A 14,149-nucleotide genomic window follows, 5' to 3' on the forward strand; every position below is an offset into this window, starting at 1 on the left:
AATCTCCAAAGTTTTAACTATCTCCTCAAATGTAAGTTTTGGCCTGTATCATAGCATTTTATTTTTAACTTATCCTGCTGTAAACTCAGGAGTGAGGAGACAAATGCGTTGCTGACTTTTATTTCAGCAAATGCAATACAAAGATGGACATCTCAAGTTGAGAGACTGCAAAAGTGAAAGAAAGGCTGTCACGAGCAAGCTTTTTCTCTCCTGTCAGAACGAAAAACTTATTTATTTCTTGTATCCTTCGGGCCAGGGGGTATTACAGAGCGGAGTGGGGATACATCAAAAATACAGTATACAAACAGCAGCAAAAGAAAAAAATGCACACATAGTAATAGGCACAAACATACAAGAAGACAATGACTTTTAGAATGAAGCGGAAATGCATTAAAAATAGTGTACAAACAGTAAAGGGCAAAATTTATATAGTAACAAACATACACTCAGAGAAAAACATTAATGTCATTGCAAAATATAATATTCTCTGGAGTCTGGAATATAAGCGATGTCATGGGGAATGTGGTTCCAGCTGACACAAGTTCTAGGAATGAATTAATCCGAAAACATTTTGTTTGACACGACACGATCCCTACTTCATGGTGGTGATCAATGTGTGCTGATATGCAAGATGCTCTTGTTAGTAACTTTCCTTTGAGATACCAGTTGTCGTAAATTTTACGAAAAAGGCTTAATGAAGCTACTGACCTGTGGTGAGAGTGAGAAAAATGCAAATAAAGCCCCCTAAAAACTTCCACTTTTCTGCTAGACATAACAATGTAAAAGGATTAAAAAATCATCTCTAAACTTGCGAATGCCCAAGTGTAATAATTTTCTCAAAGCTAAAGAAATATTCTATCAGCAGTGTGCGAAATCTGAAAATTGATATTTTTACAAAAACAAAGTCTCACCCCGTGTTAAATACTGTTGTGAGCTCAGCAACACTACCATTGTTTTGTGCTACTAATGCTTGGAAGCCATAGTTGAAAATTTGCATTCATTTGTGTATGCTACATCTTCAGGCAGCTGAAGATGTCTCCTTTTAAATTATCTGACACTTATCCTTGTTTTTGTACAGGTCTCGCTCCGAGTATCTGGACATCTTGAAGCAAGACTTGTGCGAGTACTACAGTTATAACGAATATCTAATGCAGAAATTCATGGACCTTTTCTCACCTGCTGAGGTACTGCTCCCATTTTTGGCATGCTCTTCTTGCTTGTGTGATAGAGCAGTGTGGAGTGCTGCAACTCCCAGGGCTCTGCAATTACTCAAAATTTTGAAATGAAATAAATTAAATTTTTAATATTACATAGTCAAAATATTGAATTTTACTTGGACAGTATCCAAAATAATTTAACTAGTTTTTGACTACTGGGTTATGATGTAGAAAGCATTCTTAGACAAGAACATCAAAACACTGCTCCCCCCTGATACTGCACAATATACTGTGTTGTTGCTTAGCGCTCGTGGAGTGAGGGTTTAGTATGTCATGCAGGATTGGAAGCGTTAACAAAGTTCCTGTATCATATGTCATTATGTAATGTTGCCAGTTGCCCACCATTGTCAAGAGTAGTACAAGTTAATATTTTATGCACCAAATATTGTTTTCAGGGCCTGTGCTAATGTATATTCGATAGTTTCAAATATTTGGTTGAATAATAAAGTACTCAATATTCAATTCGATCCGAATGTTTGGTATTCGAAATCTGAAGGTATTAGTCTCGAGTGAATAACGTTTCTGGAACGCTTGTTTTTCATGGTTTCGATTCAGCTTACTTCCTATGATATGGTCCGGCAATGCACATGCAGCCAAAGCCCCGCTTCTATGGGCACTTCCTAGGAGTGTGCGCCATGTGCTTGCATGCCTGCACGTATGCTGAAGCAGACGCGAGCAGGCACAAGTGCTGTGCCCAGATTTGTAAATGCCATGTGTCTGCACCTGCACTACCTGCACATGTGCACGCATTGGAATCGGTATAGCGGAGGGCCTCATTCGAAGGATGCGCTGCTCTCTTGACTTCCATGGGAAGAGTCTGAGCAGACTGCAGCTGCCTCAGCCGGTCTTATGTGCATGAAATTCGCTAATCAGGGGTGACGGGGCGAACACGGGAGGTAGCTAGCATGCGGCACATGTGCTTTCCGACACCTGACATGGGGTGGTGTTGGGCGCGTAGATTCACAGTGCATATGCCTAGCAGGTGTCCATGGTGTCACCTATTAAAAGAAATATCTGTGTAGCGATGATAAGACCAGTTGTTGGGGGTCCCACAGATAGGTCTCGCATCCCGTAAATGCTTGGGCTCTGCATATAGGTTGACTCCCCCAATTCTGCTGGCCATTTTTTCAACAGGTGAGCCTTCAGTAAGTGTGACAAAGCTTCCATGCACTGTCTCTTTTTTTTCATGTTCTGGCTTTGTGTGCCAGAAGTATTCGAAATTATTAGAAAATGACTGTAGTCTTCGAATCCACTTCGAACCAAAAAACACTATTGGCATGGGCGTATTATTTTGTTGTTTCATTTGGGTCATCCTTCTGTCATCCTTGCCGCGCACAGTTGCGGCAAGCTTAGCTACACCCTTTGTTTCACCTGTTGTGAAAGAGAGAGAGAACAACTTTATTGAAAATGCCTGCAGAATCGGTTAGGCTCCCTCCACGCAGGGAGGACGAGCTTTTATCGCGACACGGCCACTACGTCAGCCTCGTGCGTTGTGCTCCTCGAGGTCTTGGTCCCTCGCTACTTCCGCAGGTCCGTGAGGGCCGCCGCCCCCTTCCTGGGGGTGCTGCCCCCCTTTCCTCAGTTTCGCTCGGTCGCTGCCTTTCTAGAGCTGTCGAGACCTGCTGGACGGCCTTGAGTTGTGTCTCTTGATCATAGCTCCTCGTTGCAGCCTCTAGCTGCGGCGGGATCATCGTCTTCTCGCTGGCTTCTCGCGGATTTACACTACATTCCCAAAGGATGTGAGCCGCGGTGGCTCTCTCCTTCGCGCACAGTCTACACATGTCACTCGCGTACACACTCGGACACACATGCTTAGCTAGCACCGGGGTGAGCAGGGACCCCGTCTGTAACTGTCTGTATAACACTGCCTCCTTCCGGGCAAGCCCCGGGTGAGGTGGCGGCATAGTCTGTCTGTTCAGTCTGTACCATTTCACTATTTCGTTGAAGGTGGTCATCTTATCCTTGGCACTTCACAGTGACCAACACTCCGAGTCGGCCGTGCTTGCAGCCGCGCGGTTGGTTAGTCCTCGTGCGGCCGAGTTGGCCATCTCGTGGTTCACGTTCCCGCGTTCCGACACGTCACTGCCCATGTGGGCCGGAAACCACTTGATCACCACAGCACTTTTGCGTCCGATGTCTTCGGCCTTGCGCAGTATGCGCGCGGCCTCACTACATACCCTACCCTTGGCGTAGTTCTTCACTGCCGTTCTAGAGTCACACAACACTGTAGTGCATCCGGGGTCGGAGACGGCCAAGGCGATGGCCACCTCCTCTGCCTGGTGCGCTTCTCGAGTCTGAACGCTCGCCGCAGTCTTCGTTGCACCCGTCGATGCCCCGACAACCACCGCCACGTATGCGTCGTTGCTCCCTCGATACTCTGCCGCGTCCACGCAGACGGCGCCTTCTTCTCCGGCGTGGAGGTCCACGAGAGCCCTGGCCCTCGCCAGCCTCCGCTGCTTGTTGTGCTCGGGGTTCACGTTTCTCGGGATCGGGCAGACCCTGAGCTTTGTGTTGATGCTATCCGGTATAGGTACGTCTTTCTGCTGCGTGTCTTCCCTCGGCTCGAGGCCAAGGTCCCACAGTATCGGCCTTCTGGTTCTCGTTTCAGAGAGACGCTCGAGTTGCACTGGTTCTCTGTGCTTCGGCTATTTCGCCCAGCGTGTTGTGGACTCCCAGCGCCATGAATTTTTCGGTGCTCGTGCTCCCGAGGAGACCGAGTGCCGCCTTATATGCCTTGCGTATGGTTGTTGACAGTTTCACCGTTGACTCGGTTTCGCTGGATGAGCAGCCCGAGCACTCGAATCTTCTCGACCTTTGGTATTACTTGGCCTCCCGCCGTCTTGACCGTGATCTTGGGACGCTCGTACTTGACTTCCATATTCCTTCTTTTCCTGCCCGCTCCTTTCGGTGGAATCACCAGCAGTTCTGACTTGGCTGGAGAGCAAACGAGTCCAGAGCCGTCCAACTGCTCCTCGATGGCGTTGACCGCTTCTTGCAGCGTTGTCTCGATGCGTCCGTCGCTTCCTCCCGGTACCCATAGCGTAACGTCGTCGGCGTAGATGGTGTGCCGGACGGCCGCTACTCTTTCTAGCCGGTTGGCCACCCCGATCATCACGAGGTTGAAGAGTAGCGGGGAGATCACCGAGCCCTGCGGAGTTCTGACGCTGCCCAGCTGCTTCGAGCTGCAGGTCCCCCGCAGAGATTTCGGTCTGATTGGCCTGAGGTTCTCTATGTTGGGCAGCCTGCCAGGCTTGGGGATGAGGATCGTCATGGCTGCTTTCCATTGCTTGGGCAGCCTTCCTTCTTGCCAGCACTTGTTGTAGAAGTTCGTGAGCGTTTCGATGGCCTGTTGTGCATTTTCTTTGCTTCTCAAGATGCCCTTGCTGTGGTGGCCTGGATGGTTATATATCTGTGGAAAGCCTGGAGAAAAAAAAAATGTTAAAAGAATTGTTCTTTTTCTTTTAACAAATATGTAGCGGCATTTATCTGCCATCTGTCATATCTAAGTGTCGTCAGTTTCTTTTGCACACTTGTTTTGTGGTCAAGCCAGGCTCCACTTGTGGTAACTTTTCCTATTGATCCCGTGTTGCTTCTTCCTTGCTGTGTTTGAGTGGTGCCAATTTAGTTACACATTTGTTCTTCAGATAACCCGATTAGTTCCCATCAATTCAACTTGGATCTCTTTGAGCTGTGGTCATCTTTTGATGTCTCTATGCTAACCTTGTCACACACTCGCCTTGTTAAAGTGGTAGCTGTATGGCTTCTGTTAAGCGGAAAAGGCAGTGCTAGTGTTATGTCAAGAAACCCACGTCATTTCCTGTTTGCTTGAAGTGGCATAGTGGCGTCGCCATGTGGCGGCCACTGGAAGACCCCCGCTATCTGATGTATGCCGCTGCCCCAACAGATGGCATGCAGTGTAAATTTGTCTCACTGCAGAACCTCTGTCTATGTGGAACGCACCTTTGTGGCCATGTGATTGTGTCTAGTGCAGTGAGTACTAATCAATGTGTGCGTATAGAAGCAACGTTATGTGTTTGAACTGCTGTGTGGAAGTGTTCGAAGACAAGAATGTGCAAACTGTATTGTGATAATTTTGATAAGTGTGTGAATGTGAACAAAGAACTGTGACTATGTGTGAAGATAAACCACTGAATGGAGCTATTAACGCTATCGCTTCATATCCTTAAAGGCGGAGCTTAAGTGTCCCCTTAAATTTTTACTTCTGATCTCACATCTAGCCAATTCTGACAGACCAATATATTTGGAAAACTTCTCACATGCTGATGTTGTAAATAAGGGTGCCTTTAACTCACTGTATCATCTTCTATAAGTAGTGAATGCATAATTAAAATGCCACTTGTAAATTATTTGTATTTAATTCATGTTCAGTTCAGTAACAAAGCTGTGCTCTTTATGTATGATTTTTAAAAAGTGGCATTTGCACACCACTAGGTTGACCTTTGGTAGGCTGCATGACATCAAAAAAATAGTAATCACACATGGCACAAGTATCCATACAAAGCAGCCTGTATTTTGTGAGGTTGGCTTTTGTGACAGAACTGTAAAAAATGTATGGCTAATCTGAATCATTGGTGTTGTACCTAAAGCAACCTTCTTTTAAATTGAATAATGCAGACTGTTGGGCCAGTTGGTGAATGATCATTTCTAACAAAAGTTGGTGACGGGAAATACGTCCTGCCTCTTAAGTGCAAGTTCTCCTTGAAATATTTATTGAATTGGCGTCACTTTTCTCAGCACTCAGGTTCTTGAACATGGTTCTGCGAGTGATGTAGAACTATTTTCAGGTCAAATCATTGCGAAACTTTTAAAAGTAATTGTTCATGCTATTAAGAATCGCTTAATCTGATTAGACATTCAAGATGTGCGCAATTGTAAAAAAACAGCATGCTTTAATAGGTATTTTTTGCGTGTGTGTTTGTGTGTGTGTTTTTGTAAGTGCATCTTTCTTTCCTTAGCTGATAGAATTTTTGGAAGCCAATGAAGTTAGCCGGCCAGTGACAATCCGTACCAACTCATTGAAGACAAGGCGGCGTGATTTGGCTCAGGTAACGCGGCTCTGTTTTCACTTGGCATTCAGTGGCCTGCCATTGTTGTAGTCAGCAGGTCAGTGGTCACAGCTGATCAACTGCATCCACGTGTTTTGACTCTACTTCATATCACAAGTAGTTTGCAGCCAAGAAAGGCAACAAATAGTCTCTCAAATATTTGAGCAGTGTTGTGACTATTTTTCAGACAGTTATTGCAGCAACTGAAAAGGTAGTTCAGGATGGTGTTTTGAAAGTACAGCGAGCGTTTCATTCACTGGTTAATTTAGCAGAGAAAGTTAGCACGAACACAGCACTGTGAAGGCCTGCTACATAGTGGTGTGCTGCCATTCATTAACATGGCATCTGCTGAGTTGGCTGAGTCTGCAATGTGCAGCAACTGGACACAGATGCTCTTTCCTTCCCAGTGTTGGAGCCACCATTCACTGATGAGGGGAATGGAGGAATGCATTTATGCACTGCACGCCGTTCTAATTATCTCAGATAATTGTGACCTTCACAGCGATGCAAACTACTTTGAGATAGTGTATAGAGTGTCAAGCTCGTTCAACTTCTTTTTTACGGTCCTTGCTCAGAATAAACTACAGTTCATGTAGATGTATGGTGGGATAGAAGTGGTGGGGTAAATACTAGTAGAGCTCTGCAGAGGTCCTGGAAGTGCCTTCAGTGATGCCGCTGCCATAACGTGACATCTTCATCATGACATTTATCAAAAACATTAGGGATGTTGTATGTTTTTAAATAGTTGGTGGTACTCAAGCTGTTGTGAGTTTGTGTTCATGGCAATGCTGTCGGAAATGTTAGTCTTAGTCTTTTTAGCCTTTTTGGCATAGCGGTTGAGGCAGCATTTTCATTCGCAGGGCCTCCTTTTTTGAGATGAACGTGGTTGTACTGTGTTAATCTGTTGTAAATCGAGTTGTGTTGGAGCCCACGGGCTGAACTGTGAAACTGGTGATAGAGGACGATGGATATGGAGTTCACAAAAGAATGTTAATTGAGCACTCTGCAAGAAGAACAATTTCAGGAATTCCACTTTACATTAGGCTTGAGTCTTTCTGCATCAGCTGCTTTTCGGTCACAAGGAATGACATCTTAATGTTTTCTAAAGACCACACGCTGCTGTCATGTGCCACATTGCATGCCGCATGCAGAGCCTCTTACAGTTCTGCATTGCTCTCGCCAGGCCTTCATGACATGTGGCTCTAAAATTTATATTTAATTATTCTCTTGTAGCAGTGCAATAGCTTATGCTATCTAATGTGCTCTAGTCTAGTGGTGTATATTAACCTGACTTTCTTTGCATTGTTTCTGTGGGGAGATTACTTGTCAACTGTTCTCAAATCGTTCAGATTTCTGGGCAAATCAGCTTTTAACTGATTTCACCATTAAGAGTGCTCACTGTACTTGTGACTCAGTGTGGTGCATTGAGAGGTATTTAGTTTACACTTTAGCTGGGCGCTTAGATGATTCGTGCTCAAGTAAAACTCTTCCTTGGCCTAGTTCGTTCATGCTTTAAGATGTAATGAAAACGAGGCCAAATGTAGAACACTCGTCCTGTCGTTTGTTTTCTACTTTTGTCCTCGTTCATTGCTCTGTTTTCATTATATCTTCATAGATGATTCGTGTTGTGGAGTGAATGGACAATGTTTGCAGCAGCAGTTGTCTAAGCCTTTTTACTTGAGCCAGGTTGCATATTTAGCATATGAAAAAACACTCTTTGCCCTGCTTGAACAGACATCCTTGCTTCCTTTCAAGGAGCTCTTGGTTGTAGGTTGGAAATAAAGTGGATTTGGATTTGGATTCGGATAGTTCTAGCTAACAAAAAAAAGGTGCTCTCTGAAGAAGGCCTGATTTTGCTGCTTGATGGAGACATCTAAAATACTAAAGCACTTCCAGGACATTGTTGATTGGTTTTATGGAAAATTACATTGCATTTTATATTTACATTTTTCCTTACATATTTGCATTTTACAGTTTTTTTGTGTGTGGTGAAGCCCTAAGATGTTGCTATCTTTCTCTCTGCAGGCTCTTATCAACAGAGGTGTCAACTTGGACCCTATTGGAAAGTGGTCCAAGGTCGGCCTCATTGTGTACAACTCCCAGGTGCCAGTGGGTACGGCACACATTTTCCTTTCTTTGCAAACCTTGCACATAGCTTTTAAATGTGTGCAAAAAGATATTAAGAGTACCTTTGCTTTTGTTCCTTTTCGTTGCAAACTGGACATGTGGAAGGGTGTTGTGAACAGCTTCATTTGTCATGCTGAAGAAAGTATAGCAGAAATTTTATCAGTTACTGTGGTTAAACACATGACAAGTATCCCATGACATGCTTGTTATGAGGTATCTCTTACTTTGGGCACGCAGTATAGTCGATCATGTTTGCTAGCTGCATGAATTAAAAGGTGGACTGGCCTGAATTCTTGTGCATACCCAGATGTCTACAATTCCTATTTTATCTATGTTACATAACTAGGCATTTTAAAGGTGTGTATGCAGACAGGTATCTTCATGCTATTTTTGCTTTAGCTTGTGGAGCTGGTATAATTATGTCAGGCTGTTTTGGCTTGTTGCTCAGTTGCTTGTGGCTTATTGCTGAACAAGTGGCAGAGAAAAAAATTTTAAAAATTTTCACCATTTGAACACATGTTTATCATTCTGTGTTATATGTAACAAGTAAATTTGTCACAAGGTTGTAAAAGTGATGCTGAATTTTCGTTCTTCATAACAACTGCTTTAATACATGCAAGAGGATTAGTTTGTGTCGTTTTTCAATTGTTGTTTTATTTGCCTTGGTGTGTGTATTACTGCCTCATATTGGTTCACTATACTAGCTTGGCCTGACTGTGTCAGGCACCTTGCCTGCCATGATACAAGAGTGCACAGGAAGGTGCAGAACAAGACTGGCACAATTAGGTGATGTGTGACACAGTAATGTAGCACAAGCTCCTAAATTTTTTCTTACAGTCTAGGCAATTGTAAAGTACGATATTTACACGATTGTAGTTCGACTCGAATATAAGTCGATGCCCCCTCCCCATATATCGCATCTCAGGAAAAAAAAAAGGTCATTCCCGTGGGTATATTCCAGGATGGAAATATATTAGTCTAATATGTATTAGTCACTAGACTACTCGTCCACACTTGCGCCATCATCCTTACTAGTGCTGCCGTCATCATCACTGCTGCGGTGCCATAGCATGTGGTTGTAACGTCGTCATCCAGTGAAATCTCCCACCTCACAGACAACTACAGCTAGTTGTCTTTCCACGAAATCCTGCACTTAGCAAACAACCACACCACCACATTGCGTGGAACAGCTGACAATTTTGCCTCATTGCAGCCGCCACACCTGCATCACACTTTCTGAAATGTCGAACTTGCGGCCTGGCGCTCAGTTTGTTTCTTCGATGGAAGGAATGACAGCCATCTTAAATGTAGCCAAGAACAAGCGCCGACCGCTTGCCAGTCTCGGAGCACAAATGACAATTGATGAAGCACTAGTATATTAAAAACTGGTGAAATGTGGCCGGCAGCCGAGCGAAATTCGTCAAACAGAGCCAAAGCGAAACTATGCGTGAGCAATGTTGGCTCTTCCATCAGCTACTGACACTTCCCGGAAGCACTGCCGTACCGAGTAGTGGGGCCGCCGCGATTGGGACAGTGCACAGTGAAAAGTAAAAAATGAAAAATCCTTCCGAACGAGCATGCAGAATTGCTGAATGCTACTGAGTAGAGCCATAGAGCAAACATAAAATTGCAATCACGATGTAGCATCCCTGACATCTTGTTTGTCTTGCTTTTGTTTATGGTGTCATGCTTTTGATTTCGATTTAATTCGACCTCCCCACTTTGGAGTTAGAAATTAAAAAATATATAAAAGGTTGACTTACAATCGTGTAAATACAGTCATTGGGGTCACAAGCAGTTGAAACAACACAGCAGCAGAGGTCAATGGCTGGTGGAGATTAAGAATAAGAAGAGTCTTATTGGTGCGCGGAAGCATAGTGTTTAGCTGGTACTTTTATAGCTAGGTTTTCTGTTTGGATAATTTTCTCGTGTATCTTTCGTTGCACTTGAAATGTTTTACTATTGCAAAAAGCTGTAACCATTTCCGAAAGTAACGCTTAACATTCATTCAGAGCGGTCTGTGTAGGCATAGCATGGTACTCTGCTAATAGTTCTACCATTGCCAAGGAAGTTTGTTAATGTTCATGATTTTTAATGCTGTGCACACATATTTGCATGCATGTGCATCATACCTCACAGCAAGAGCTGTCAGTAGTGTTGCAGCAGTCACAGAGGCGGGCACGGTACAAACATGACAGGCGAAACTCGCCAGGGTGGTCACTTTTGCTTTGTTTATCTTGTGGTGCTTGTGAATAATGGTGAATCTTTGAAAAAAAAACCAATACTCCGAAGTCATTAGCGTGTGTTGATTTCAGACTTTTAACCTGCCTTTGAGGTAAAATAAATTACAGTAGTATAGTTGTCTCCTTGTCTTCCTTCCTCCCTCCCTCCGTTAAAATTGAGAGCAGTGCTTGAGATTGGGCTAGTTGGAGCATAATCATTTGCAGGATATGCGCTGCTTAGATTGACAAAGACGGTGTTAAAGATGACAACACAAACGATTTATGTGCAATCTACGAACTGAGACTTTATTCCCTTCCAGTGGAAAAAAAGAAACGAGCATGTGACATAAGCTTGATAAAAATATGAAAGGGAAAGAAGACAACACCGAAATGCACTGTGCTGTTGGCAAAACTGACAGATTGTGGCAGATTTGGTAATTTTTCATTTTTCATTTCTTTTCATTTTTTTATGTCATTTTTGCTATCAGCACAGTGCACTTCCGTGTTGTCTTCTCTTTCTCTTTTATATTTTTATCAAGCTTATTTCATGTGCTCTTGTTTCCTTTTTCCACTGGAATGGATTAAAGTCTCAGTTGGTAGGATGCTCTTAACCGTTCATGTTGTCGTCTTTAACTCTATTTTCTTTTTTTCAATCTAAGCAGCATACTTCTTGCATATAAACGTGAGAGCTCCTTTTTTTCATCTGTAACATATACATATATACTTGTGTAAGGGCCACACCCCATCATCATCATCATCATCTTCCTTACTGTGCCCATTGTAGGGCAAAGGCCTCACCCATGTCTTTCCAATTAACCCTGTTCTTTGCCAGCTGTGGCCACCATATCCCCAGAGACTTCTTAATCTCACCCGCCCAGCTAACTTTCTTCTGCCCCCTGCTACGCTTGCTTTCTCTTCGAATCCACTCTGTTACCCTCAAGGACCAGCAGTTATCTTGCCTTCGCATTACATGCCCTGCCCATTACATGCATTACATGCATGCATGCGCATTACATGCATGCCCATTACATGCATGCCCTGCCCAAGCCCCTTTCTTCCTCTTGAGTTCGACTAGGATGTCATTAGCCCGTGTTTGTTCCCTCATCCACTGTGCCCTCTTCTGGTCTCTTAACATTAAGTGTGGCCCTTACACGAGTATACTATATGGTATTGCAGTGACAACAGTACTGTTCACTCTGGGGAAAGTCCCATATAGTACACCTGTCTCAGGGAAGTACAGAGTCGATCATACTTGTCTAGAGCGCTCGGGCGGTGTGCTGCGGAGCAAATGAAGTGAAATGTTTTCGCAGCTGCTTTGCTAGCGGTAAGGCGCTGGTGCCTGTGCGTTTCACGTGTCTATTCTGCTGCTCTCCAGCGCAACCATTCACAGTGAAAGTCAATACTTGCTTTAGAATTCTGCTTTATTTCCTCCGGATGGCACCTCTCGAGCATTCTAGACAAGTGTTATCGACTCTGTACTTTGCAGCATGTACAGTCTTTGTCAGAGGTACACAGCCCAAGAGGTCTGCTTTTGAGCCTTGTAGCGCGGCTCCTCTTGCATACTCAGGGACCCCAATCTCACGAAGGCGGGAGGGACTTATGTCCTCAACCTTCCCGAGCTTAGTACTGCCAGGTGTGCTTAAGAGCCCTGTTACACGGCTTGGAAACAAACCCCTTGGGCCGTATATTTTTGGCAAAGACTGTACCTGGTTTTGTCAATGCAATTTGTTGCATTGCTTTTTTAAACTTCCTGTATTCTTGTTGGGACAGTCTGTATGCAGGCCTCTCCCATGCCTACCATGGTGTAGTTTTGTGTTCTAGGCAGTGATGACCAGTGGGCATGCATGCGCTACCTGGAAGTGGCGAACAGTTTCTCTTGGGTTCATGTTCCTTTCACTTGGGAAAGGCCTCTGTTCAACAGTAATTAACTTTCCTGGAGGCAGTGTTGTGTGCTGATCTTTTGTTTTTAGGGTGTGCATTGTGCCATGAGCGTGGTGGGATTCACACTGCACTTTCTGCTCAGGCGCAACGCCCGAGTACCTGGCGGGCCATTATGTGCTCCAGGGGGCTGCCTCCATGCTGCCAGTGATGGCGCTCGCCCCACAAGAGAATGAGCGCATTCTGGACATGTGTGCTGCCCCTGGGGGCAAGGCATCGCACATTGGTGAGCGAGCGGGTTTTTCGTCTCATGTGCACCCGTATTGGAAGTCCCACAATCACTCAAAAGGCTTACTGTATTTATACATAAGTGCAAACGAAGTGCCTGCACTTTTTTGTGCATTCCATCCGATACAATGACTTCTGCTTCCTTGTACAATAACTGCACACTGCTGTGAATGCTCTCTTTTACATCAGTATATGTGCATCAGTAAAATGCTCTGCATGCTTTTAATGACATTTCAGATGGTGTACTCATATTGAGGCAGTAACTTGAGCTCTCCTTATTTATTGCAGCTGCCATAATGAAGAACACAGGTGTCCTTTTTGCCAATGAACTGCACAAAGAGCGATGCAAAGCCATCGTTGGCAACTTGCATAGGCTCGGTGTGAACAACACTGTTGTCTGCTCATATGATGGCCGCAAGTTTCCAGAGGTACAAAAATTTCGCAGCCTTTTTTTGTCAAGGCTGAGTTCTCAAAGTAGACTGCCAGTTGTGTTGCTACATTGGCTCTGATTTCATTACATCAATCTAAAGTTGTCAAAGCATAGATTGTTGAAAGTCCTTTAAAAAAAAAATGCCTAAAGGTTTCCTTGCTTGTTATTTAATCTACTTTCCAAGAAAGTACTGTATTTACATGAATATAATGCGAGTTATTTTTCTTAGTTCATCTGTTTCCGAATGCATCTCACGTTATATTCGGAACGAAATTACAAATATAACGTGAATTATTTTTTCTCAGTGCTCCACATGAAGCTATAGCAAGCTTCACCATCAGCCTTGCAGACTGCTAGAAGCCAGCTTTTCAACGGCCTTTAAATGGGCTCTGAAACACCTTCCAATGAGGGCACATCAACTCACTCAATCACTGTATTGTGTTGTCACGAACACATGAGCCAAATAATACACTTCTGCACGCAGCAGAGAACCCACAGTCATGTGCAAAACTTGGCAAGCCCTTTCCGGCAACTTTTTCATGCTTGCACCCTTCTTCGTCGTGACGTGCCTGCGTATATTAGTTCAAAGACGGCTATTGGTTAGAGTCTTTCAGACGTCACATAGCTACCGTGGCTGCAGCCAATAAGTGACATAGCTCTGGAGGGTTAAGAAGCTCCGCCTCCAGTGGTGGGGCCAGTGGAGAAGCACCGACCTTTCAGCGTGCAAAAAGTGACGAGAGGAAAGGGAAAGGCATAAAGACACTAAAATTCAAATTTTGACTACCGATAAGTCAGTTTCGCTTCTACAAAGCGCATAAAATGATTCTTGCTGGGGGATGTTCATGAAGCAGCGTCCTTTAACATCACAGGCATATCTCGAACTTTATTAGAGCCCCTTTCAGAGCCCTTCAGGGAAGACAC

The 14,149-nt window shown here is 44.3% G+C and overlaps 1 protein-coding gene across 2 annotated transcripts in view; it reads left to right on the top strand.

The window, feature by feature from the left end:
* LOC144120557 (uncharacterized) overlaps positions 1-14,149 on the top strand; it is a 30,818-nt gene that overhangs the window by 5,301 nt on the left and 11,368 nt on the right. For both annotated transcript variants that reach the window (XM_077653092.1, XM_077653091.1), the window contains exons 9-13: positions 1,079-1,184; positions 6,194-6,283; positions 8,309-8,396; positions 12,656-12,796; positions 13,087-13,226. In XM_077653092.1, coding sequence (XP_077509218.1) covers positions 1,079-1,184; positions 6,194-6,283; positions 8,309-8,396; positions 12,656-12,796; positions 13,087-13,226 — 565 coding nt within the window. The remainder of the gene's footprint in view (positions 1-1,078; positions 1,185-6,193; positions 6,284-8,308; positions 8,397-12,655; positions 12,797-13,086; positions 13,227-14,149) is intronic.

Source organism: Amblyomma americanum, chromosome 2 (assembly GCF_052857255.1).
Source record: "Amblyomma americanum isolate KBUSLIRL-KWMA chromosome 2, ASM5285725v1, whole genome shotgun sequence".
NCBI classification, from domain to species: Eukaryota; Metazoa; Arthropoda; class Arachnida; order Ixodida; family Ixodidae; genus Amblyomma; species Amblyomma americanum.